General features: G+C 46.3%; 1 protein-coding gene and 1 non-coding gene across 2 annotated transcripts in view; both read left to right on the top strand.

The window, feature by feature from the left end:
* Positions 1-27,812, top strand: part of CHL1 (cell adhesion molecule L1 like) — a 181,265-nt gene that overhangs the window by 137,381 nt on the left and 16,072 nt on the right. Inside the window, exons 14-23 of the mRNA XM_054180025.1 lie at positions 1,509-1,675; positions 4,996-5,161; positions 7,284-7,408; positions 18,888-18,989; positions 19,199-19,396; positions 20,690-20,760; positions 24,845-25,067; positions 26,505-26,620; positions 27,198-27,402; positions 27,591-27,713. Coding sequence (XP_054036000.1) covers positions 1,509-1,675; positions 4,996-5,161; positions 7,284-7,408; positions 18,888-18,989; positions 19,199-19,396; positions 20,690-20,760; positions 24,845-25,067; positions 26,505-26,620; positions 27,198-27,402; positions 27,591-27,713 — 1,496 coding nt within the window. The remainder of the gene's footprint in view (positions 1-1,508; positions 1,676-4,995; positions 5,162-7,283; positions 7,409-18,887; positions 18,990-19,198; positions 19,397-20,689; positions 20,761-24,844; positions 25,068-26,504; positions 26,621-27,197; positions 27,403-27,590; positions 27,714-27,812) is intronic.
* On the top strand, positions 15,330-15,403 carry TRNAK-CUU (transfer RNA lysine (anticodon CUU)). Its single transcript has one exon. It is a non-coding gene; the product is annotated as a tRNA-Lys (tRNA).

Raw genomic sequence — 27,812 nt, 5'->3', positions numbered from 1 at the left:
CAGGCTCCTCAGACACTGAAAAATGTGCCAGTTGTTATTTATTTATGGAGTTAAAATTAGAGGTTTGTAACAAAAAAAAAAGGGGATAGGTGTAAGTGTTCTGTGTTTATGTGCACTTCCAAGAACCCTGAAGAACTGCTTGATAGAAAAAGATTGATGAAAGTCAAAACCAGTGTGAGACAAGTGCTGGGGTTTTCATTAAACCAAGTCATGCTGTACATAGCCAAACCCTGCTGCAGCTTCACCTGCCCTGGTTTAATGCTGGCATCTTTTTCAACCTGGACACGTTACTGAGGTGGAAACCTGATGTCTTGCAGAGCATATGTACCTGGAAATGGTTCCATGTTGTTGGAAATCACAGGTTTGTCCTAGCATTTGACAGGTGCAATAAAATTGTGGGTGACAGCTGTGGATTAAAGACTCAGCCAGCCTAGTTTAAAGTCCTTGATAGATGCTGTCAGTGTAGTTTCGGTGTGCAGGAAGCTTATGTTCCTTTCTGAAGAAAGGCTGAGACCTGGGGCTGTTTAGTCTGGAGAAGGGAAGGCTGAGAGAGGATCTTATTAATGTCTATAAATATCTGAAGGTTTGGTATCAAGAAGGGGGTGCTAATCTCTTTTCAGTGGTGTCCTGTGACAGGACAAGGGGCAATGAACACAAACTGGAACACAGACCGATTTTCCTCAATGTGAGGAAAAACTTACTGTAAGGGTGACAGAGCACTGAAACAGGCTGCCCAGAGAAGCAGTAAAGTTTCCTTCTCTTGAGAATTTCAAGACCCATCTGGATGCATTCTTGTGTGGCATGCCCTGGGTGATCCTGCTTTGCTGGGGGGGTTGGACTGGATGATCTCTAGAAGGTCTCTTCCTGCTCCTACTATTTCCCACAGTTCAGGAAAGATGTTGACTTGCTGGAATGCATCCAGAGAAGGGCAACAAAGCTGGGGAGGGGTTTGGAGCACAGCCCTGTGAGGAGAGGCTGAGGGAGCTGGGGTTGCTTAGCCTGGAGAAGGGGAGGCTCAGAGGAGACCTTCTTGCTGTCTACAATTACCTGAAGGGAGGTTGTAGCCAGGTGGGGGTTGGTCTCTTGTCCCAGGCAGCCAGCACCAGAACAAGAGGATGCAGTCTCAAGCTGTGCCAGGGGAAGTTTAGGCTGGATGTTAGGAAGAAGTTCTTCCCAGAAAGAGTGACTGCCCATTGGAATGTGCTGCCTAGGGAGGTGGTGGAGTCACCATCACTGGAGGTGTTTAGGAAGAGACTGGATGGGGTGCTTGGTGCCATGGTTTAGTTAATTAGACAGTGTTGGATGATAGGTTGGACTCGATGATCTCAAAGGTCTCTTCCAACCTGGTTTGGTCTATTTTATTCTATTCTAAAAGTGGCAGGTTCCTCTTCACTTGGTCACTCAGTGGTACATTTAAGGCCAGCTCCCCCCAGATGCCTGTGTCCCCTCTGATAGTTGCTAACCATGAAATAAAGCCTAAGAATAACCCCTGGCTATGTGATCTTTAGGACCAAGGACGACAGCATCGAGCCACTTTCAACGTTGCGCTATGAGTTAAATAAGAATGGCACCCTGGAGATCAAAGGCACAAAGAAGGAAGACTCAGGATCATATGCTTGCTGGGCTGCAAACTCTGTTGGAAAAAGAGCAATCACTGCTAATCTGGATATAAGAGGTACTGGCTCACTTAGGAGTGGAAAGGGTTTTGGCATCTGCTCAGGTTTTCTGTGTCCAAATGTTCAGTAAGTAAGTGATTAGTAAGCATTCAGCCCAAGATTCAGATTTGTTCTGTCAGGCCATGAATTTTCTGTATGCTAAGAGCTGGAATTGCCAGAGGTTTGATATATATGTAGCAGTTTATATTCTCTCCAGTTTCCTGTGTGATTTCTCCATGCTCATACATGGTGTTTACTTTCTTCTTGAACACATTGTAGCCTTCCAGTACCTTAAGGGGGGGGGGTGTAAAAAAAGCTGGGGAGGGACATTTTAGGGTGTCAGGGAGTGATAAGACTGGGGGGAATGGGGAAAAAAAATAGAAATGGGCAGATTCAGATTGGATGTTAGGAAGGAGTTCTACCCCATGAGGGTGGTGAGAGACTGGCACAGGCTTCCCAGGAAGGTGGTAGAAGCCTCATCCCTGGAGGTTTTTAAGGCCAGTCTGGATGTGGCTCTGAGCAATCTGATCTAGCGTGTGGTGTCTTTAACATCTTTATTGATGATCTGGACGAGGGCATTGAGTCCATCATCAGTAAATTTGCTGATGACACCAAGCTGGGGGCAGGAGTTGATCTACTGGAGGGTAGAGAGGCTCTGCAGAGGGACCTCGACAGGCTGGGCAGATGGGCAGAGTCCAACGGCATGAGATTGAACACATCCAAGTGCCGGGTTCTGCACATTGGCCACAGCAACCCCATGCAGAGCTACAGGCTGGGGTCAGAGTGGCTGGAGAGCAGTCAGGCTGAGAGGGACCTGGGGGTGATGGTCAACGGTAGGCTGAACATGAGCCTGCAGTGTGCCCAGGCAGCCAGGAGGGCCAATGGCATCCTGGCCTGCATCAGGAACAGTGTGGCCAGCAGGAGCAGGGAGGTCATTCTGCCCCTGTACACTGCACTGGTTAGGCCACACCTTGAGTACTGTGTCCAGTTCTGGGCCCCTCAGTTTAGGAAGGAGGTTGACTTGCTGGAACGAGTCCAGAGAAGAGCAACAAAGTTGGTGAGGGGTTTGGAACATAAGCCCTACGAGGAGAGGCTGAGGGAGCTGGGGTTGCTTAGCCTGGAGAAGAGGAGACTCAGGGGTGACCTTATTACTCTCTACAACTACCTGAAGGGAGGTTGTAGACAGACGGATGTTGGTCTCTTCTCCCAGGCGGCCAGTACCAGAACAAGAGGACACAGTCTCAGGCTGCGCCAGGGCAGGTTCAGGCTAGATGTTAGGAAAAAGTTCTATACAGAGAGAGTGATTGCACATTGGAATGGGCTGCCTGGGGAGGTGGTGGAGTCGCCATCACTGGAGGTTTTCAGGAGAAGACTTGATGGGGTGCTTGGTGCCGTGGGTTAGTTGTTTAGGTGGTGTTGGATTGGTTGATGGGTTGGACACGATGATCTTGAAGGTCTCTTCCAACCTGGTTTATTCTGTGTATTCTATGTATTTAGTGGGCTGCATGCAAATTAACTTAGAATGTAGGGCTTGCCAATCAAAAGCCTTAAAGACTCCATTAGCAAAGTCTTCAAAAGGACTCTCAGATACAAGTTTGCAAAGACAAATGAGGAAAAAAGACCTCTCTTTTTTTTTTTGCCTTCTCTTTCCCCTCACTCCCTTTGCTTTGTACATTTTGCAGCGATGATAAACATGCAAATGTACAACGGGATTCTCACACGGCAGCGTTGCACCGTAGGAATAAATTCAGCCTGGTGTTTTCTTCTTACTTATTCATCTGCTTCTGCATTCAGATTACAGTCAATTAAAAGAACAAACTTGATTGCAATAATTACATATTAAAATTTTTTTTTCCTTCTCACTTGACTTTAATAAGCTTGTAAAATTTTTCTTGAGTCATTGCCAAAGCCTGTTTCATGTGGCAATTGGACACAAAAATGATATTCAAGTCTGTTTTCTTTGTCATGACAGTCTGCTAGCAAGGGTTTTCACCTGGGCCTTTTTTGTGGGGCTTTTTGGTTGCTTGCTTTTTTGTTTGCTTGATTTTTTCTTCTTTTTGGTTTGATTAGGGATTGGACATGGCACTTGAAGCCATGGTTTAGTAGTCAGGAGCTCTTGGGTGACAGGTTGGACATGATGACCTTTGAGGTCTTTTCCAACCTTATTGATGGGTGGTTGTAGCCAGGAGGGGGTTGGTCTCTTCTCCCAGGCAACCAGCACCAGAACAAGAAGACACAGTCTCAAGCTGTGCCAGGGGAAGTTTAGGCTCGAGGTGAGGAGAAAGTTCTTCATGGAGAGAGTTGTTAGCCATTGGAATGTGCTGCCCAGGGAGGTGGTGGAGTCACCACCCCTGAAGGTGTTCAAGAGGGGATTGGATGTGGCACTTGGTGCCATGGTTTAGTAGGCATGAGGTCTTGGGTGACAGGTTGGACTTGCTGATCTTTGAGGTCTTTTCCAACCCTGTTGATTGTATGATTCTATGATTTGGGTTTTTTTGTTTGGCTTTTTGTTTGGTTGGTTTTGGTTTTGTTGTTGTTTTGGGTTTTTTTTCTGCTGGAGCTGGTTGGTTGGTTTGTTTTGGTGGTGGTTGTTGTGGTGCTGGGTTGTTGGTGGGTGGTTTTGCTTTGTTTTGCTTTGTTTTGTGGTCTTTGGTTTGGGGTTGGGTTTGGTGTTTGGTTTTTTTTGGAGCTTTTTGGTTTGGAGTTGAGCTACAACAAAAAAATCATAATTTTTCCAGATAGAAAATTAGATCCTCTCCTATGAGGACAGACTGAAGGAGTTGGGGCTGTTTAGTCTGGAGAAAAGAAGGCTCCAAGGCCACCTTATTGTGGCCTTCCAGTATCTGAAGGGGGCCTACAAGAAGGCTGGGGAGGGACTTCTTAGGATATCAGGTAGTGATAGGACTAGGGGGAATGGAATGAAGCTGGAGTTGGGGAGAATCAGACTGGATGTGAGGAAGAAGTTCTTCCCCATGAGAGTGGTGAAGCCCTGGAATGGGTTGTCCAGGGAGGTGGCTGAGGCCCCATCCCTGGAGGTGTTTAAGACCAGGCTGGATGAGGCTCTGGCCAGCCTGATCTAGTGTGGGGTGTCCCTGCCCTTGGCAGGGGGGTTGGAACTAGATGATCCTTGTGGTTCCTTCCAGCCCTGACTGATTCTATGACTCTAAATCTCTCTCTCAAAAGCCCTTTCATCTGAGACACCTACTTGCAAGACATGCTCATTGCTCTTGAGGGTTTTTGTTATTGTTTTGATATGAAGTGATTTCTGGAAATTTGATGTAATAATCTCTCCTAACCCAAATGTGGGGGTTTGTGTTTTCTTTTTCCTGTGATCAATCAGATGCTACCAAAGTTGTCGTTACTCCCAAGCACCCTCACGTGCTGAAATCACATTCCATTGTATTGAAATGTCAGTCTGAGTACGATCCACACTTGAAACACAGCTTTAAATTGTCCTGGAGGAAAGATGGAGATGAGCTGCCAGTCAACAGCACAGAAGATGGCAGGTAAGCAGGCAAGAAAAAGGAGGTTTCTTAATCCCAGCTGAATCATGCTGGATGGTGCTGGGACATAAATCTCAATGAACATGAAGTTTAGTAGCTGGAAATGCAAATCTGTGTCTGCAGGAATTCCCCATGCAGTACAGGAATTGAGCTGTGTTTTACATACATAAAATATAAATGCTTCTATGAGAGGTTTGAGCCCTGGCTGCCCAGTGGCAGTACAAGGGGCAACAGGCACAGCCTGCAACACAGAGTTCCACCTAAACATGAGAAGGAAATTCTTTGCTTGAGAGTAGTGGAGCACTGGAATAGGCTTCCCAGAGAGGTTGTGAATCTCCATCTCTGGAGTCATTCAAAACCCACCTGGACACCTTCCTGTGCAATCTGCTCTAGGTGAACCTGCTGTCTACAACCACCTGAAAGGAGGTTGTAGCCAGGTGAGGGTTGGTCTCTTCTCCCAGGCAGTTAGTGACAGAACAAGAGGACACAGTCTCAAGCTGCACCGGGGGAGGTTTAGGCTGGATGTTAGGGAGAAGTTCTTCACAGAAAGAGAGATTGGCCTTTGGGATGTGCTGCCCAGGGAGGTGGTGGAGTCACCATCACTGGAGGTGTTTAGAAAAAGACTGGATGGGGCGCTTGGTGCCATGGTTGAGTTGATTAGATGATGTTGGGTGACAGGTTGGACTTGATCTTGAAGTTCTTGTCCAACCTGGTCTGGTCTGGTCTGGTCTATTCTATTCTATCCTATCCTATCCTATCCTACTCTACTCTACTCTATTCTATTCTAACCTGATTCTGGCAGTGGGGTTGTAAGTGATCTCCCAAGATTGCTTCCAATCCCTGCCATTCTGTGTAAATGATTTTGGTTTTACTGACTCTCTCACCATCACAGCATAAATGCTGATTCAACCCCAAAATGCATCTCTATCCCCAGCCCAGTCAGCTGGAGTTTTCTCTCTGCTTTGGCAGAACTAATATTTTCCTGTGTTTTACATCTGTTCAGCTACAGCAAGTCCTCATAATGAAGGGAACAGAAAGTAGATTTCTGGGATTGGTATCTTAAGAGGGTCTCCAAGAAAGCTGGAGAGGGACTTTTTTAGAGTGTCAGGTAGTGATAGGACTAGGGGGAATGGAGCAAAACTGGAAATAAGTAGATTCAGATTGGATGTTAGGAAGAAGTTCTTCCCCATGAGGCTGGAGAGACACTGGCACAGGATGCCCAGGGAGGAGGTGGAAGCCTTATGCCTGAAGGTTTTTAAGGCCAGTCTGGATGTGGCTGTGAGCAACCTGCTCTAGTGTGAGGTGTCCCTGCCCATGGCATAGGGGTTGGAACTGGCTGATCCTTGAGGTCCTTTCCAACCCTGGCAATTCTGTGTTCCTCTTTAAAACCATACACATCAAAAGCAGCAAGGTTTTCCTAAGTATGAGTTTAGGATTTGCAAGTGGAGGCTGAATTTTGCCTTACTCTTGTGTTTCCATTGACCTTGAGGAGGTGAAGCTTTATACCATATGATGGGCCCAACAGTGAGCAATCAGATGTCTTTATTAATTACCATAGAAGAGAGATGGTTTTCTACACACTGCAGTGCTGGAGAAGCTGGAGGTCCTGCTGAGGCCACATAGTGTGAGGCAGATAGCGCCAAGCAAATGCCCTGTCTGCAAGTGCCCATGTGCCTGGGTTAATGCCAGCTTCCCCTGGTGTGTTGGACATTGCACAAGTGGCTTGGGAATGCCTGATTTTACTCATCCCTTTCAAAAAGTCAGACATAAAGCCCATGTTATTTGCCTCATTATGGATGTGCCAAAATCCTATGTTCCAGACACTCAGCTGATGCATATCAATGGGGCTCTTTTCAGCCCCAGAGAGATGTGCCAGCTTTCAGCCATGGAGGCTAAATTGCTACAAAACACAACTAATATCCTACAACACAGTGGATAACACAACTTCAATTAGGATTTAAAGGGGTAGACCTTATGTGCAATTATGTTATTCCAAATGTCCTGTTAGCAAGTGTTTTTTTCATGAGCAGCTTTTTGGAGAACAAGAGTGTCTGATTGGCATGTGTTATCTCACAGGCCCTTACTCTTCCTTATTTCTGTGTACTTTGGTTTTTTTGCCCCACAGGATAATCCTGGACAGGGATACACTGTTCATATCAAGCGTGACGTTGGAGGACCAAGGAGTTTACACGTGTGTGGCCAGCACTTCCCTGGACAGTACCACAGCTGAATCACAGTTAATTGTTCTGGGTAAGAGGATGTAAGGAGAGGCTGGATCCATGGGCTAAGGTCAGTTGTGTGAGGTTCAACAAGGCCAAGTGCCAGGTCCTAAACTTGGATCGCAACAACCCCATGCAGCACTACAGGCTCAGGGAAGAGTGGCCAGAAAGCTGTCCAGCAGAAAGGACCTGGGGGTGCCTGTGGACAGCCAGTTGAACATGAGCTAATGGTGCTCCAAGGTGGCCAAGAAGGCCAACAGTATCCTGGCCTGGATCAGGAATATTATGGCCAGCAGGACTGGGGCAATGTTCATAACCCTGTACTGGGCACCAGCGAGGCCATGCCGTGAGCCCTGGGTTCAGTTTTGTGCCCCTCACTCCAAGAGAACTGGGGACAGAATTGTAAGCAGGGCCTGTTGTGACAGGACAAGGGGTGATGGCTTTAAGCTATTTAGACAAGAGAGAAGGAAGACATTTTTTCCAATGGGAATGCTGAACCACTGAGCCATGTTCTCCAGAGAGATGGTAGATGCCCCATCCCTGGAAATCTTCCAGGTCAGGTTGGGCAGAGCTCTGAGCAACCTGTTCTGGTTGAAGATGGCTTCGACTGGATGACCTCTAAAGATCCCTTCCAACCCAAACAACTCTATGGTTCCCTTCATTCTCTGGTTACTAAGATTAATTATCTCAGTGAATCTGGGCATAAAAGAGCAAATCCATAGCAGAGAAAAGCCTTGATCACAGGTCTGAAGCTTGACCTTGTGTAAGCATCCTCTCCTGAAGGACCACTTGAAATTAAGGGCCTGAACTTGTGGAGTGATGTGCAATCCTCAGTGCCTAAGGGCATCAGCCAGTAGCTGAAAATCTGTTTTGTGGACAGTTTTGCATCCTTTTGCTTCATTATACATTTTGATTTATATCTGCCAGTGATTGAGACAAGAACTAAACCAATCTGACCTTCAAGATGTTTTCACACTTTCAGTGAATGATATTTCTCACTATACAGTAAATTAACAAGATGCTATGCATATTATTTATGGTCCTGTGCTCTTTAGTGCTGTATAATTCAGAATGTTTGTAGACTGTTACATTACTTATGAAATTTTCATGAAACACTTCATTCCCTTTTTAAGAGATGATTTGCAGGAGAGGAAAAAAACAAAACAAAACAAAAAACCCCACCAAACAACCAGTCTGGTGCTCTTTTCCCCTTGTTTTATTGTATATCAGTAGAGGTGTTGGTGGATTAACAATATCTGTTATTTTCCAAATGACAAATTCAGGCTACTTAGAGTCATAGAATTGTCAGGGTTGGAAGGGACCTCAAGGATCATCTAGTTCCAACCCACCTGCCATGGGCATGGACACCTCACACTACAGCAGGTTGCTCATAGCCACATCCAGCCTGGCTGCAAAAACCTCCAGGGATGAGGCTTCCACCACCTCCCTGGGCAACCTGTGCCAGTGTCTCACTACCATCATGATGAAGCAGTTCTTCCTAACATCCAATCTGAATCTACCCATTTCTAGTTTTGCTCCATCCCCTCCCAGTCCTATCACTGCCTGGCACCCTCAAAAGTCCCTCCCCAGCTCTCTTGTATCCCTTCAGATACTGGAAGGCCACAAGAAGGTCTCCTTGGAGCCTTCTCTTCTCCAGACTTGTGGTAGGTTGAGAGAGGGCTTAGCTCTCCCTCCTCCACAGAGTAAGAAACCACAGCTAACTCAGTCGAAGAGCAAAAGCTATATATTTACAAGCATATATGGAAAGCAGGTTATATATAAAACAATATATACAGGTATTTACAATATATACACAGAAATACACAGCAAAGACAAATAACACAACCAAAATCCCTCCCTGAGGGAGGGATCCCCTCTTTGGAACCCCCTCTCTCCCCCCCTTACCTCCCTTTTTCCCCAAAAAGGGGTTAGAGAGAGAGAAAGGCAAGTTACTAAGGAAAAGAGTTGTTAGCAAGCTTCAAAAGCCCATGCAGGATTAGTGTTTGCTTATCTGAAGGCCAAGTCCAGCAGTTCGCAGAAGAAGCAGGCAGGGAGAACAGGCTGAAGCACCAAACTCCCCCAACTCCCAAACCGAACTGAACTGAGGAAAAAATTTTCCAACCGCTTCACAATCTAAAGCTGAATTTTTGTTTATCAACCAATGAAATTCGTTTAGAATATCAGAATGTTTTGGTTCTAGTACCAAAAACATTAGCCAGTGTGTTCCAGCAGTGTTTGTTCTTAAAGGCACAGCCTCAAACGACCACAGTCCACCCCTTTCTAAACAATTTCATTGGCTGTTCATACTGTCCATCCAATCCAGAACAATATTTACAGTTCGTAAGTTAAGTTCATCGTCCATTCCGGCTATACTCAGATGTAGATGATTCAGAAGTCCAAGAAAATCCAAAATCAAGAAAATGGAAAACAGTTTGTCTCTCCGCAGACGAAGCGAAGAAAAAGGGAAACAGGGACTCAGGGACTCTCAGTTGACTCAGGGCTCTCAGGGTTCTCAGGGTTCGTGCACCGTAGATTCCTCAGGGACTCTTTCCTTTGGACGCGCTGTAGCTGTACAACATTCTGAAATTAAACTCTCTCAGCTAAAGTTAAATCTCTTTGTGGAATACACTGAATTTCACCATTCTCTTGCATTACCCAATAAGTGTGACCCGGACCTTCTGCTGAAACCACCCCTCGGACAGGTTTAGCCTCTCCTGAGGGCGAAAATACCCAAACAGTTTTACCTAACAGATTCTTTTCCCTAACAACAGGAACTCTATCACCTTCTACTTTCTGTAGCAGATCAGAATGTGCAGGTCCAGCTCGGTTCACTGAACCTCTACTGTTCACCAGCCAGGTTGCTTGTGCTAAATGTTTCTCCCAGTTTTTCAAAGATCCACCTCCCATGGCTTTGAGAGTGGTCTTCAACAAACCGTTGTAGCGTTCAATCTTCCCTGCAGCTGGTGCATAGTAAGGAATATGGAAAATCCACTCAATACCGTGCTCTTTTGCCCAGCTCTTTACAAGGTTGTTCTTGAAGTGAGTTCCGTTGTCTGACTCAATCCTCTCTGGAGTTCCGTGTCTCCACAGGATCTGTCTCTCCAGACCGAGAATGGTGTTGCGTGCAGTTGCATGTGGGACTGCGTAAGTTTCCAGCCATCCAGTGTTTGCCTCTACCATAGTAAGCACGTACTGCTTACCAGAACGAGAACGTGGTAGAGTGATGTAGTCAATCTGCCAAGCTTCACCATACCTGTATTTGGACCATCTGTCACCATACCACAAGGGCTTAATTCTCTTTGCCTGCTTAATAGCAGCACAAATGTCACAGTCATGGATGACTTGTGTGATGGCATCCATGGAAATGTCTATGGATCTGTCACGAGCCCATTGGTATGTTGCATCTCTGCCTTGATGTCCTGACGAATCGTGAGCCCACCGAGCTAAGAATATCTCACCTCGGTGTTTCCAGTCGAGATCAAGTTCAGAGTCCTTGTCTACTTGAGAAACTCTTGCAGCTAGATCTGCCTGATGGTTGTGCTGCTGTTCCTCAGTAGCTTTGCTCTTGGGAATGTGAGCATCAATGTGTCTCACTTTCACTGGAATTCTCTCGATTCGATCAGCAATGTCTTGCCACAGTTCAGCTGCCCAGATGGGTTTTCCTTTCCTCTGCCAGCCATTTTTTTTCCAGTTCTTTAGCCAACCCCATAGAGCATTGGCTACCATCCATGAGTCGGTGTAGAGATAAAGCTTTGGCCATCTCTCACGTTCAGCCACGTCGAGAGCTAGCTGGACAGCTTTTACCTCTGCAAACTGACTGGATTCTCCTTCTCCATCCTTCGCCTCTGCAACTCGGCGTGTTGGACTCCACACGGCAGACTTCCACCTTCGCTTGTTCCCGACGAGACGACAGGAACCGTCTGTGAACAAAGCATATTTCTTTTCATCATCAGAAAGGTCATTGTAAGGAGGAGCTTCCTCAGCACGAGTTACTCTCTCCTCTGGAGGTTTAGCACAGTTGGTATCTTCAGGCCAACTTGAGATCACCTCCACCAGACCAGGTCTTTCAAGATTTCCCATTCGAGCTCTCTGTGTTATCAGGGCCATCCACTTAGACCAGGTGGAATCTGTGGCATGATGTGGTGTGGAACCTTTGCCTTTGAACATCCAATTCAAAACTGGCAATCTGGGAGCTAAGAGAAGTTGTGACTCAGTTCCAATTACTTCAGAAGCTGCTTTCACTCCTTCATAGGCAGCTAGAATCTCTTTCTCTGTTGGAGTGTAATTAGCCTCTGAACCTCTGTAACCTCGACTCCAGAAACCAAGAGGTCGTCCACGTGTCTCACCTGGAGCTTTTTGCCACAAGCACCAGGTTGGACCATTGTCACCTGCAGCCGTGTACAAAATGTTCTTAATGTCTGGACCATCTCGCACAGGTCCCAGACCCACTGCTTGGACTACTTCTTGCTTTATCTGGTCAAAGGCTGCTTGTTGTTCAGGTCCCCAGTGGAAACTGTTCCTCTTTCGAGTCACATCATACAGAGGTTTCACAATCTGACTGTATCCAGGAATGTGTAGTCTCCAAAATCCCACTATCCCCAAGAAACGTAGAGTTTCTTGCTTGTTCGTGGGATTTGCCATGGTAGAGACTCTATTTACCACATCCACTGGAATGTGTCGGCGTCCATCCTACCACTGCACTCCCAGAAACTGGATCTCTGTGGTAGGACCTTTCACTTTGTCTCTCTTGATGGCAAAACCTGCATTCAGGAGAATGTCCATGATTTTGTTACCTTTCTCGAAGACTTCCTCAGCAGTTTTACCCCAGACGATGATATCATCGATGAACTGGATGTGTTCTGGAGCACCACCTTCCTCCAGAGCATCATGGATTACTGCATGACAGATGCTGGAGCTGTGGATCCAGCCCACTGGCAGTCTGTTGAAAGTGTACTGGATTCCTCTCCAGGTGAAAGCAAACTGAGGCCTGCATTCCTCTGCTATGGGAATAGAGAAGAAGGCATTAGCAATGTCTATGGTAGCATACCATTTGGCCTCTTTGGATTCCAGCTCATACTGGAGTTCCATCATGTCTGGTACTGCTGCACTCATAGGCGGAGTTACTTCATTCAGGGCTCGGTAGTCCACTGTCAGACGCCAGTCTCCATTCGGCTTTCGCACAGGCCACACTGGACTGTTGAAAGGTGAATGAGTTTTGCTGATGACTTTCTGACTCTCCAACTGACGAATCAGATTCTGAATGGGCAACAAAGAGTCACGGTTGGTTCTGTATTGTCTGTGATGCACAGTCCGAGAAGCAACCGGCAACTTAATGTCCTGAATCTTGTGTTGTCCCACAACTGCAGAGTCATCAGAAAGCTCAGGTCTAGCAGACAGTTTCAGCTTTTGTCCATCAATTTCTACAGAAGCTACTCCAAAAGCCCATTTGTAACCTTTAGGGTCTTTGAAACGCCCTTCTCTCAGAAAATCAATTCCCAAAATACAAGGTGCATCAGGTCCGGTCACAACTGTATGCTTTTTCCATTGTTTACCAGTTAAGCTTATATTAACCTCCACTTTACTTAACTCTTGAGATCCACCAGTGACTCCCAGAATAGTTATGGACTCTGATCCCTGATAATTTGATGGCAATATGGTGCACTGAGCTTCTGTGTCAACCAAGGCCCTGTACTTCTGAAAGTGTGAAGTGCCAGGCCACTGGATGTACACATCCCAATAGATTCTGTTATCTGTATTACCCCTCTCCTCCCCCTGGCGGGAGGCAGGGCACCCCTAGTTATGGGGAACATGTCCACAGGTGCAACGAGCACACTGTGCAGTGTTAGAACTGGAGCCACTGTTGGAGCTACTAGAGTTGTCCTGGGGAACTGTAGAAGTAACAGCTACCCTTCTGGTATTGCTACCTCGGGTTCTGCCACTTTGCAGTTCTCTCAGTCTCCTGAAAAGATTAGAAGTTGGTTGACCATCCCACCTGTTCATGTTCTCACCAAACTGATCACGCAGGGTAATCCAAATAGTCCTACGTGACTGCCTTGGTGGTCTGTTTTGGTTTGATCTGTTTTGGAATGACCTCCTTGGAGGATGTCTATTCCTCACAGATGAAACCTGTACCCACCTGGAGGAAGAATTGGAATCATCTCTTTGTGCCAATTGGGAGATGGTGTTTTTAAATTCATCCTTCAGCTCTTTCATGCAATTCTCCAGTTTTCCAGACAGAGTTTCAATGGCTGAAACCAAAGAAACACGTGTCATGCTATCATCCAATTGTCTCAATTGATCAGTGAATTGGCCAACCGTAAGAGGAGCTCCACCATAATTTCTTGCTACAATTCTGCTTGCCAGAATGTTTGCATAATTAGAAGGAGCAAGCTTGATGAGCTTTTTAGTAAGACCATTTCCTACAGGAACATCATCAGGATTCAGAGATTCATGTTCACCATAGAGTACCTCTCTAACAGCAAATTCTCTCAGACGCTTAATTCCCTCATCTATGGTAGTCCAGGGCTTAGGATTCCATGGAAGATCATCTCGGGAAGGGTATCTCATGAGAACCGCCATTAGAAGGCGTATCCACAGATTAACCTTACCGAGAGCCTTGCCTAGATGTCTATCTATTCCATTATCCTTTGAGAGAGTTCCTAGCTGGGCTGCTGACTTGTCTCCAACCATTAGAGCTGGAGCACCTGTATCATAACATCTACCAAGCCAAGCGAGAACTGGCTCCTTATCTGCTCTGAGATAGTCTTTTCTCACATTTCTAAGCTCCTCCCGGGGTGAAGAGCAGTCGGTTATGTCATCTTGTTCTTGCTCCTCTGCCTCCTGTTCCTCAACTTGTGGTCCCAACAACCTTTCTGTCACTCTCTCAAGGATCCCTTTAAGCTGAGAGGCACCACCACTAGCTGCTGTCCTACCAAGAGATGCATCTCGATCCTCTGATGATCTCAATAACTCAGCTATATTTTTAAGACAGATTTTCTCTTCCTCCCCAGCAGAAGAACCTTGCTGTGCATCCCCGTCAGCTCCTGAATCAGCTTTAGTCTTACCCTTCCTTGTTGTTAAAACTGCTACTTGCTTTACTGGAGCTGTGTTTGGGTTTCCAGCTGCCTTATTATCAGAAGCTGATAAGCTTTGAGACAGATTAGCTGCTTTGGAGGACGCTTCCGCTCCTGCCATGGAAGAAGGAGGAAATGACTTTGCCTCGTTAATGGTGGCTGCCTGGGACACAGGAGCCGCCATGTTTGGGGCTACTGTAGCCCCTGGCTGCTTGCCAGAATCATCACCATTGCTATTCAGAGCTGCCTTGCCGATTGACTTTTTAGCTTTATCTTTAACTGACACAGATTCTCCATTATCATCCTCACTGGATGTTCCTGAAACAGAGCTAGGGTGGCGTTTTCGTCTCTTTGCCCTCCGTTTTATAACAAAACATGCCTTGGACACTTTTTTCTCCCGGTACAGTGCTACTAGCAAATACACATTACTTATCACCAGCAGCAGGACTACACACATCAAGAAAATCAGCTTTGGATCCCAGCCATCACTTAAAATTACCCTTTCACCGAGCGGAATCTTAAACTCTTTTATCTCAATAGGGAGTGTGCTAGATGTAACATTCCTGCACTTTTTAACATAAAAGAATTCCAGGCACTGATCATACAGAAGCCGAATCTTGCACTTAAACCACAAATATAATTTTTGCATTATATATTTACCTATCTTATCGATAATCATACCCAGGCAATACTTGTAGATCAATACACCAAAGACCGAGAAGAACAGACGCTCAAAAAGCCAAAACACCTTCATGTTTGCTCGTTCGACTTAAGCAAGCAATAAATCAAACTAATTTGTCAGCAAACCCCGAGTTGGGCAGCCAATAAATGTGGTAGGTTGAGAGAGGGCTTAGCTCTCCCTCCTCCACAGAGTAAGAAACCACAGCTAGCTCAGTCGGTAGAGCATGAGACTCTTAATCTCAGGGTCGTGGGTTCGAGCCCCACGTTGGGCGCCAATAAATGTGGTAGGTTGAGAGAGGGCTTAGCTCTCCCTCCTCCACAGAGTAAGAAACCACAGCTAACTCAGTCGAAGAGCAAAAGCTATATATTTACAAGCATATATGGAAAGCAGGTTATATATAAAACAATATATACAGGTATTTACAATATATACACAGAAATACACAGCAAAGACAAATAACACAACCAAAATCCCTCCCTGAGGGAGGGATCCCCTCTTTGGAACCCCCTCTCTCCCCCCCGTATTACCTCCCTTTTTCCCCAAAAAGGGGTTAGAGAGAGAGAAAGGCAAGTTACTAAGGAAAAGAGTTGTTAGCAAGCTTCAAAAGCCCATGCAGGATTAGTGTTTGCTTATCTGAAGGCCAAGTCCAGCAGTTCGCAGAAGAAGCAGGCAGGGAGAACAGGCTGAAGCACCAAACTCCCCCAACTCCCAAACCGAACTGAACTGAGGAAAAAATTTTCCAACCGCTTCACAATCTAAAGCTGAATTTTTGTTTATCAACCAATGAAATTCGTTTAGAATATCAGAATGTTTTGGTTCTAGTACCAAAAACATTAGCCAGTGTGTTCCAGCAGTGTTTGTTCTTAAAGGCACAGCCTCAAACGACCACAAGACTGAACAGCCCCAACTCCCTCAGTCTGTCCTCATAGCAGAGCAGCTCCAGCCCTCTGCTTGATGGGGTGCTTGGTGCCGTGGGTTAGTTGTTTGGGTGGTGTTGGATTGGTTGATGGGTTGGACGCGATGATCTTGAAGGTCTCTTCCAACCTGGTTTATTCTATGTATATGTATTCTCATCGTCATGGCCCTTCTCTGGACACCTTCCAGCACCTCCAGATCCTTCCTGGAACAGAGGCTCCAGAACTGGACACAGTGTTTCAGGTGTGGTCTCACCAGAGCAGAGTAGAGGGGGAGAGTCATCTCCCTTGACCTGCTGGCTCTGCTTCTCTTGCTGCAGCCCAGGATGCGATTTGCTTTCTGTGCTGCAAGTGCACACTGTTGGCTCATGTTGAGCTTCTCCTCCACCAGCACCCCCAGGTCCTTTTCTTCAGGGCTGCTCTCAAGCCAGTCCCTGCCCAGCCTATATCAGTGCTTGGGATTGCCCGACCCAGATGCAGGACCTGCTTCTGCAGCATAAGATTTGTGAGATGGCTAAAGAACTAAATAAGGCACAGATGGAGACATCAGGGGGGAAAAAAAATCACTTAAAAAACCGTTGTAAGTACTTATTCTATGATTGATGAATAGAGAGGAGAGTATCATTGAGATGCATCATTGCCATCTTCAAATTAATGTACTGAATTATAAATAAACACCCAAACCAAACCCCAAATGTAGCATGATGTAACCTGAAGGTTTGATGAAGGTGACAGAGCCCTGGAGTAGGCTGCCCAGAGAGGTGGTAGAGTCTCCTTCTCGGGAGAGATTCCAAACCCAGGCAGACATTGTGATCCTGGGCAACCTGCTCTGGGTGCCCCTGTTTTAACAGGGGGGTTGGACTGGATGATCTCCAGAGGTCCCCACCATGATGGGATTCTGTGACCATTCATGGTACTTGAGATGTAAAATAAGAGTCAATATCATCATTGAAAAAAATTCTGTGGAGAGACAGATGATTTCTTTCACAATGACAGAGACAGCCTTGGTGGTGGAGGGAGCTGCTTTTCCTCTCAGAAATGTCATTACATGAGGGCAGGAGAAGGTCAAAGACCTAAAGTGTGCAGCCTTGTTTCCTTGGTCTGTATATTGTTTAGATTGTGAAACATCAGCCCTTTGTTTAAAGAATGAGAATGTGTGTGTGATGTTGGGAAGGGGTTGCCATCACCCCCTTGCAGTGAGAAATCACCAGGCCCTGCACATTGTACTTAACTAAACCAATCCAAGCAGAGTGCAAACTGGCACATCAGGACATAAGGAAATACAAACATCTGTCAGTCTGAACCCACTGAATTGGACAGTGTTCATTCAGTTAGGGACAATCTGGCAATCAACCCAAGCCACAGGTCCACCTCTTCTGCTCCTGATGCTGTTGAGAAACCACATCATATTGCAGGCATGAGTTCCCCCTTGATATCTCCCAGGACTGGGATGTGGAGCAGCCCATTATGGTGGTGCTGAAAACCTCAATCTTGTTCAACACCAGCTCTGATATCAATAGGGTAGTCCAAGGTGGTCCACAGTCCAGTGCCTGGGGCTTCTATAGCCCTACACTTGTCCCTGGGAGGTGGCAATGCAGTTATCACCCCAACCACCACCAGCTCTGACTGTGGACAGCATTAGTCGAGCTGGCAGGTAATGAATTTTCTTATTTCCTTTTAATCTAGGTCCCCATGGCCAGGATAATGAATGTTATCCTTTCATTCATGCTCTAAAGGCCAAGTTCAATAGCTGTTGGAGATGAGTCACCTTCTTCTGCTCTGGTTTGCACCTGAGTAAATCTAAGTGATGCTGACAGAACTTTCTGCTAAGAGCAGTGTCAATACCTATTAATGATTAAATAGATCTCAGTGTTGATTTGAAAAGGAAAATCTGTTGCTTCAAGCACAGTAATGAGAGTGGATGGAAATGAACTTGAGAAGGGATATTGTGTTAATAAGGGGGAAATCAGGGCCAGAGATTCAGCTTGGTCTTCTGTAATAAAAAGGGGCCTTTAAAAACAATTCCCACTTTCCCAGTTCAGTCCATTTTGCAATGAAAAGATGCTTTACTGCCATCTGTGGAAAAAGACCTGGGAGTCCTGGTGGACAGCAGGGTGACCACGAGCCAGCAATCTGTCCTTGTGGCCAAGAAGGCCAGTGGTATCCTGGGGTGCATCAAGAAGAGCAGGTCGAGGGAGGTTCTCCTCCCCCTCCGCTCTGCCCTGGTGAGGTCTCATCTAGAGCACCAGGTCCAGTTCTGGGTTCCCCAGTTCAAGAAGGATAGAAAACTGCTCGAGAGGGTACTCCAAAGGGTTGCAAAGATAATTAAGGGACTAGAACATCTGTCTTGTGAAGACAGGCTCAGGGACTTGGGGCCTTTTTTAGCCTGAGGAGGACTGAGGGGAGATCTCAATGCATGTAAGTACTTCCAGGGTGGGTGTCAGGAGGATGGGGCCAGTCTGTTTTCAGGGGTGCCCAGGGACAGGAGAAGAGCTGATGGGCACAAACTAGACTGTAGGAAGTTCCCCCTAAACATGAGGAACTTCTTTGCATTGATGGTGGTGGAGCACTGGAACAGGCTGCCCAGAGAGGTGGTGGAGTCTCCATCTCTGGAGTTATTCAGAGCTCTCCTGGATGCCATTCTACATAAGCTGCTCTGGGTGAACCTGCTCTGGCAGGGGGCATTGGACTCGATGATCTCCAGAGGTCCCTTCCAACCCCTTTCATTCTGTGACTCTGTGTTTCTGTCTTCACTGAACTTACTGTACAAGACCTTTGGAAAATGCCCAAACAAACAGAAGTATCTTGCTGTGCTCCTGACACTTCTTCATTGTTTCTCAGATGTTCCTGATCCACCAGAAGACCTCCAGCTTTCAGAACATCACAACCGAAGCGTTCGCCTCTCCTGGAGAGCTGGAGCCACCCACAACAGCCCAGTGAATGGTAGGAGGGGCTTTGGGAGCATCATCTTGCCCTGCTTAGCATTGTGGCACACCATGGCTGCTAGAGGAAACAAACCATGCTCACAGCCCTGCTTCATTGGTTTTACTACCAGCGTTAATGTGTTGAAAGCCCATTTCCATCCTTGCTGCTCGAAGCTGTTTTCACAGGCTCTGCCTTTTGTCTTGTCTTTTGTTTCTTTCTCTCCCCAGAGTCGATTGTGGAGTTTGAAGAGAGTCGTTTGGAGTCGGGGAGGTGGCAGGAGCTAACTCGAGTGCCAGGGAATGACACCACAGCCCTTCTGTCCCTGGCCCCCTACGTGGATTACCAGTTCCGGGTGGTGTCTGTGAACGCCGTGGGAAGGAGCCAGCCCAGTAAACCATCGCTGCGCTACGCAACACCTGCAGCTGGTAAACACTGCCATCTACTTTCACTCCAGATTAGTGGCTTTTAGGGCTTTCTTGGGAATATCAGTTGTACTCCTGTGCTTCAGAGGGGTGTGAAGTCAGGGGCACTGCTGCTGCTTTTGCTGCTGTGTGGCAGCTCAGGGATGCAAAGTGAGCAGCCTAATCTGGTGAGAAGGGTGTTTCCTACCATTGCATCTCTAGCTCAACTGGTTCTACACCTTTAAAGCACAACCTGGTCTGGTCTGGTCTGGTCTGGTCTGCTATTCTATTCTATTCTATTCTATTCTATTCTATTCTATTCTATTCTATTCTATTCTATTCTATTCTATTCTATTCTATTCTATTCTATTCTATTCTATTCTCTGAACCTCTCCGAACCTCTCCTCTCCGAACCTCTCCTCTCCGAACCTCTCCTCTCCGAACCTCTCCTCTCCGAACCTCTCCTCTCCTCTCCGAACCTCTCCTCTCCTCTCCGAACCTCTCCTCTCCGAACCTCTCCGAACCTCTCCTCTCCGAACCTCTCCGAACCTCTCCTCTCCGAACCTCTCCTCTCCTAACCGAACCTCTCCTAACCGAACCTCTTCTTCCATCCTATCCTATCCTATCCCATTCCATTCCATTCTATTCCCATGCCATTCCGTTCCATTCTATTCCCATTCCATTCCATTCTGTTCCCATTCCCTTTCCATTCCAGATCTTTATGGACAAGCAGCTGCTAGAGAAGATCAGGGTTTATGGGGAACCTTCCAGCAGTCACAAATCTCCATACACAGTGTATGTCACACTGTGACAGAAAATATTCTGTTCCTAAGAGTTATTTCAGAGGCCAACTGTTCAGTACAGCAATTCCATGCCTTGGCATTTTCCTTTCCTTCCCCTCCCCCTCCCCCGCTTTACTTCATTTTCAGGTCCTTCTTCAGCTTTTCAGCTGTGTGCATTCCACTAATGATACACCTTCTGTTTACTGTCCCCACAGGGAGAAAAAAAGCTCTTCCTCATAATCCCTCCACATCTGGTGCTCTGGAATCTAAGTCACAGTTTCATGTTAGCTGGTGGTTCCAACCAACAAGGGCACTTAGGAATCAAAACTGCATAAGCAATGTGTTTGGGTCACAGCAGCTTTGCTGATTGAACTCATTAATCTCATGGATGGGTTTTTTTGTGCAGGTGTCTTTCCCTCTCAATAACATGAAAATGAGAAAGGATTCTTGCATCCTTTATTATTTTGCATTTAGATAACAAATGCAACTAAACCCCAGAATGTGCAAACTAACCTTATCACCTCTGTGCTTCCAGCTCCAGACAAGAATCCAGAAAACATCCGAGTTGAAGCTTCTGAACCAAATGAAATGGTGATGAAATGGGAGGTAAGGCAAACATCTCCATCTGTGCTACAATATTGGAATCGGGTTCTCCCTTCCAGCAGAAGCTTCTAAAGCAGTATGGAATTTGTCAGGCTGCCTTTATTTAATATAATTAGATTGAAAAATAAATTACAGAATCCCTTTACTTTGTCTCCTCTACCCCAGGTATTTAGGAAGTATCAGCAAATTCCACAGGTAGGATCCTTGATGCACTTGAAGTTAAAGATGAAGTTGTTATTGACTTCATTGTGTCCTGCATTTCCTCCTGTACTTTCAGTTTTGTTTCAAAAGGCTTTTTATTGTTCACATCTGACTTCACAGATTATTTAGAGACGTGGCACTCCTATAAAATCACAGTGAAATATCCCCAGACTGTGCTGCTCTTCTGTGCATCTCACTCACAAGAAAGTGCTTAAAACAGTTCTGGTCTCACCCTGCTCAGCAGGAGGAGCAGCCTGGGCCAGGGATGGTTTATTTGTAGCTTCTGCCCTTCAAGCCTGGATGTTTAAAAATTATGTTGATCACTTATGCAAGAGAACTTGAGCTTGAATTTTACATCAGGAACTAAAGGAGTGTAGAATAGAAGAGAAGAGAAGAGAAGAGCATTAACCAGGTTGGAAAAGACCTTTGAGATCATCAAGTCCAACCCATCACCCAACACCATCTAATCAACTAAACCATGGCACTAAGTACCTCATCCAGGCTCTTCCAAAACACCTCCAGTGATGGTGACTCCACCACCTCCCTTCTTTCTATGAAGACCTTCTTACTAACATCCAGCCTGAACCTCCCCTGGTGCAGCTTGAGACTGTGTCCTCTTCTTCTGGTGCTGTTTGCCTGGGAGAAGAGACCAACTCCCACCTGGCTACAACCTCCCTTCAGGCAGTTGTAGAGAGCAAGAAGGTCTCCCCTGAGCCTCCTCTTCTCCAGGCTAAGCAACCCCAGCTCCATCAGCCTCTCCTCCCAGGGCTGTGTTCCAAACCCCTCACCAACTTTGTTGTCCTTCCTGAGCTGTGTGTCAAAGGCATAGTGTAGAACTCTTGAGGATGATTTCCAGTCTTCAAATTCCCTGGCTTTTTAAGCTTACAGCTTCTGTGCCAACAGTTTAGAGAGATACATATTCCTTAATTTAACACAAATTTCAACAACTGTGGAAGGAATCATAATTTTTTTGTGTGGCTGGAATTAAACACAAGTTACATGTGATTTTCTTCTCAGTCTGCTGCTTGCAGCAAAGAACAATAAATGTTCCCCCAGCGTGAATTTGTGGTTTGGAATCACAGAATCAGAGAATGGCTTAGGTTGGAAGGGACCTCAGAGATCATCTGCTCCAACCTCCCCTCCATGGGCAGGGACACCTCTCAAATTGACTCCTAAGCTGCTTAGGGCCTCATCCAGTCTGGCCTTGAACACCCCCAGGATGGAGGCATCCACAACATCCCTGGGCAGCCTCTTCCAGAGTCTCACCACACTTACACTGAAAAACTCCCTAAGATTCAGACTAAACCTACTCTCCCTCAGCTTCAAACCATTCCCCCTTGTCCTTCCTCTGAGGACACCCTTATGAAAAGTCCCTCTCCAGCCTTCCTGCAGGATATCTTCAGCCATTGGAAAGCAGCTATAAGATCCCCTGGGGTCTTCTTTTCTCCAGGCTGAACACCTCCAGCTCCCTCAGCCTATCCTCATAGCTGAGAAGCTTCAGCCCTTGGATCATCTTTGTGGCTCTCCTCTGGACTTTCTCAAACAGCTTCATCCTTACACCAGAAGGAGATGCCCCTCTAGATCTGTTGACCTGGGTTTGAATGGGGAATTTTGATGGATGACATAGTCCAGGGTAGACAGGGAAGGCGATCCTGCCTCTCAGAAGACATGCAGAGCTGTGCTGAACAGCATGGCTGGGGAATATTATGCCCAGCACTGTGCTGATCAGAGAATGGGTGCTCCTCCTCACCAGGCCTCTCAGGGCAAGTATTGGAGTGAAACCTTCAGGCAGAGAATGGGATGGGCAGCCCTTGTGAAAGTCTTGTTGAATCCTTTCAATGGTGTTAAGCAGGGAGTGGTGTTTCCTGTGTGCTTTGCAGAGGGACTGCTCAGCACTGCACACACATTTCAGGCAGACAAAGGCTGCAGGAAGATGCTAATCTGCCTGCTTTGGATTAACAGCCCAGATGAGCCTTAGTGACTGGCTTTGCAGCCCAGGATTTGCAGCATTATAAGAGATCAAAATAGGAGTCAAGCAGAGCTGCAATGTAACTCTGAAAGAGAAGTCTGGGTTTTTAGCAGGATTTTTGTTTGTTGGGTTTTTTTTACTACTTCTGCTTCTCTTGCAAATTTCCATTTCCTGGGATCTTTGCCATGGAGGTGACTCTCTGGATACCTGTTCAAAAGTTACTGAGTCTGCTAGCTCTTTTGACACAGTCATCCCAAAGGTCCTCATACCCTCAGGGCAGAGGAGTGGGAATTCTTACAGATCCCCAGGGTCTAGGTCCCCCTGTGCATGAGGGGCATTGCCTTCTCCTGGCACTTGAAGTAGATGCCTTTTCATTTCTCCTCCCCCTCTGCTCTATGTTAGTGAGGCCACAACTGAAGTACTGGGCCCAGTTCTGAGTTCCCCAGTTGAAGAGGGATGAGGAGCTACTGGAGAGAGTCCTGTGCAGGACGTGAAGATGCTGAGGGCACTGGAGCATCTCTGTGAGGAGGAAAGGCTGAGCCCTGGGGCTGTTGAGCCTGGAGAAGAGAAGCCCCAGAGGGGATCTGGGGAATGCTCAGCAAGAGCTAAAGGGAGAATGTCAACACTATGGGGCCAGACTCTTTTTGGTAGTGCCCAGTGATAGATTAAGTGTCAACAGGCACAAACTGGAAGCCAGAAGGTTCCATCTGAACATGAGGAAAACTTTCTTCACTGTGAGGGTGCTGAAGCCCTGGAGCAGGCTGCCCAGAGAGGTTATCTCTGTGTCTGGAGAGATTCCAAACCCACCTGCATGTGGTAATCCTGGGCAAGCTGCCGTGGGTGACCCTACTTTAGCAGGGTGATTGGACTAGATGATCTCTAGGGGTTCCTTCTAATCCTCACCATGCTGGAATTCTGTGGACCTATGATTTTCAGAGAAATAAACTGAGCTGGAGAATGTCTTATGAGAAGCCATTGCTATACATCTCCTAATATTTGATAAATTAATGTTAATTAGGTGGGAACCATACTGTGATGGATTCTTCAGCTGATCAGTACAGAAGAGTAGCACAGCAGTTGCACATTAAATGCCCAGGCATAGTTTCAAGCATTTGGTGCCTATTTAGAACAAATCTAAATCTTAATGACTCAACTCTCTGTGCTGCATAAAATTCTAAGATAAAACACAGATTTCAACTGTACTGAAAGGCACACAGCCTTATGCCAAAATATGCATTTGAGAATCATAGAACTGTTTTGGTCAGAAAAGACCTCGAAGATCATCGAGTCCAACGATCCACCTAAGACGACCATGGCCTTCAAACCATGTCCCACAGGGCCATGTCCACACATTTTTTGAGCACCTCCAGGGGCAGTGACTCCACCACTTCTAGGGCTACCTATTCCAATGCCTGACCACTCTTTGAATAAAGAAATTTTTCATCATATCTAACCTAAACCTCCCCTGCCACAATTTCAGGCCATTTCCCCTCATTCTATCACCTCCTAATAGAAGAGACTGGCCCCCACCTCCCTCCAACCTTCTTTCAGGGAGAGATCAATGGCTTGTGCTAAAAGGCAGGAGGGTTTACAGCACACAAGGAAACAAAGAAAACCTGTGGCAAACCAGAACCTGATTTATGTAGTGTGCAGCAATGTGTCTGCTGGCAATGAATCTGTTTTTAACCCAACTGTTTTTTGTGCCTTTCATCCACCTTCCTCTGCAAGTCACGATGTTTTTCTTCCAGTTCTCTTAAAGTTAACACAACAGCACAAAGTCAAAGCTTTCTTTTTAACCCCTTTCCTCTTCCTGTGTTGTAACACACTCTGCAAAATTATTCCTCCCCCTCCCCTCAGCTGCTGTTTCATGATAACTGCAACAAAGGCAGACAAGATCTCTTTTAAATTCTTTCACAGCCATTGAAACCCATGGAGAGGAATGGGCCAGGGCTGGAGTACAAAGTCAGCTGGAGGCAGCAGGGAGTCGAGGTGGATTGGAACGAGGAGACGGTGAAGAAGCACTCTCTGACCCTACGAAACACCCCCACCTTCGTGCCTTATGAGATCAAAGTCCAAGCAGTGAATAATTTAGGATCAGGTCCTGAACCAAATGTTACCATTGGGTATTCAGGAGAGGACAGTAAGTAGAGGAAACTTTCATGTGAAGCTACTCTGCATGGGGGATTCTTGCAATGCAAACTGATGAAGCGATGGATTTAGGCAGCCTGTGGCCAAAACTCTCCTGCTCAGCATGACAGGCTACAGGAGATGGAAATAAGACTGATCCTGGGTGCTGTGGCTGCTGGAGTTTAAGGGGGTTTTTTGGAAAGGTCACTTGTGCTTTCATTCATCTCAGTTACTGGCTTAATCTAGATACTTGTCGGAAGGTCATAGTCCATTAGGAGTCTGTGGAGCATGGCATTGTGTTGGACCTGGTGGAAAAGTCTTAAGCTTGTCTGGGACCCAGTTCAATATTTTAACACTGTCAGTAGTTAAGTACTCTGGTAATTAAGTGCAAAACCTCAGGTGCTGGACATCTTCTTAACACTTCCATGGATGGTGACTCCGCCACCTCCCTGGGCAGCCTGTTTCAATGCCTGACCACTCTTGCAAGAAAGAATTCTTTCCTGACATCCAACCTAAACCTCCCCTGGTGCAACCTGAGGTCATTTCCTCTCATTCTCAACCCTGAATGGATATTTGATATCAGTTTGATATTTGCAACCTGCCAAATAGTGCCTACTGCTGTTTCACCATCCTAAAGCTTCATGCCAGGAATGCTCTTGGTGCTGTTCAGACAGCAGAATCCTCACCGTGCACCCAGAGGTGGGCAACAGGAAGGTTTGGTGCTTCATCCTCTCTCTCCTGCAGGAAAGTTTGGTGCTTCATCCTCTCCCTCCTGCAGGAAAGTTTGGTGCTTCATCTTCTCCCTCCTGTAGAGCATATGGTGGAAGAGGTGATGAACAATGAGAACAGAGTAAGGGAAACCCTGCAGCATCTTTGTTTTCTTTGTGTGCCTGCAGTGGATCTCATTTTATATCTATCAGTGGAAAACCTTCCTTGCAATTCAGTTGTCAACGGATCAAGGCCTCTCTTTTATTTATTTTCTTTTAGTATTATTATTTTTTCCCAGGCACTGTAATAGCTCTCTGTGTTGTGCAGTGATTAAAATCCTACTGTTTAATGAGCTTAGTTGTAAAATGAAATTGATTATATAAAGGAAAAAACCCCAAACCAAGCCCAAACTTTACGATTTCCTTCTTGAGTGCTGTGTTCATCATTTTTATTCTTCTCACTGCTGTAAGCATTACTTGAAAACAGGAAATCATAAATACTGGCATAGAAATTCATCTGTCCCAGTGCACCTGTATTCCAGCCCTCAGCAGGAAGCTCTGCTATGGCAAAAATAAGGTTTATTGGCCCATTTCGCCCACTGGATGCAGGTGGAACAGTTGTTTCCTTGCCTGCAGTAAGACTGCAGGAACTGCCACAGCTTGAGGTGGAAAGGCAGGTCCTGGAGCTGTGAGCAGTGGGAAACTGAGCTCCTGTAAGTGTCTTTAATATGTTGTTTTTACAGTTCCAGATGCTGCTCCTTCTGGCGTGTCGGTGGATGTTGTGAACAGCACATTGGTCAAAGTCTTCTGGTTTGGCATACCAAGGGACCGAGTTCGTGGGCATTTAAAAGGCTATAAGGTGACTCTTTTCTCTTGGAATACTTGTATATACTTGAGTAAACTACCAAATGAACCTTGGATCAAGGGTAGATTGAAATCTCATTTCTGGGAAGAGGGGAGAAATCGATCTTGTCAGTCTGTTGGAGAGGGTCCAGAGGATGGCTGGAGCACCTCTCCTGTGAGGGGAGGCTAAGTGAGTTGGGTCTGTTGAGCTTGGAGAAAGAAAGGATCCAGGGAGATCTTGCAGTGGCTTTACAGTACCTGAGGAGGACTACAGGAAAGCTGAAGAAGGACTATTTATAAGGGCATGTAGTATTAGGACAAGGGACAATGGTTTTACACCAGAGCAGGTTAGATTTAGGTTAGACATGTGAGGGTGGTAAGACCCTGGAATGGGTTGGCCAGAGAAGTTGTGGGTGCCTGGAAGTGTTTAAGACAAGGCTTTAAGTGACCTGCTCAAGTGGGAGCTGTCCTTGCCCATGGCAGGGAGGTTGAAACTTGATGGCCTTTAAAGTCCCTTCCTGCTCAAGCCACTCTGTGATGATGTTCAGCCCCATACAACAGAATTTGTTACAGAAATGCCAATCTCGATGCAGGTCAATTGGTGGAAAACAAAAAGCATGTTGGATGGAAAGAGGCATCACCCAGAGAAACACTTCCTAACATTTGTGGGAGACAGAAGCTCTGGGATGATTCCTGGTCTAGAGCCCTTCAGCGAGTTCCACTTAACTGTTTCGGCTTACAACTCCAAAGGAGATGGCCCAGAAAGCTCCCCTGTGGTGTTTGAAACTCCAGAAGGAGGTAAGACAAAATGGGATGGAGGGACATAAATAGGAGTTGATTTCCTTAAAACTGCTGTAAAATCTCTACTAGTCACTAGCAAAGGGGACTGTAGGTGTTGAGCTAAATGATATCCTCATTTGCCAAGTGCATGTAGAGGCAGAACTGCTCAGTCCCCTTCTCTGAAAGCTAATCCCTGTATCTTCCAGTCCCTGAACAGCCACGTTTCCTAAGGATCTTGAACTTTGACAAGGACTCTGTCACTCTGTCCTGGGGACTGCCCAAGAGAGCAAATGGTCACCTTACTGGCTACGTTTTGCAATACCAGATAAGTATGTGCTTCTTTCACTTTGACTTTAGCATTTTAAAGGGCAGTTACATGTGCACAGGCACTAAAAAGAGAGGCTGATGAGAAGAGCTGTGTCTGAGAT

The sequence above is a fragment of the Dryobates pubescens genome, chromosome 1, assembly GCF_014839835.1.
Source record: "Dryobates pubescens isolate bDryPub1 chromosome 1, bDryPub1.pri, whole genome shotgun sequence".
In the NCBI taxonomy this organism is placed as follows: Eukaryota; Metazoa; Chordata; class Aves; order Piciformes; family Picidae; genus Dryobates; species Dryobates pubescens.
This window is presented reverse-complemented; position numbering and strand designations above follow the sequence as displayed.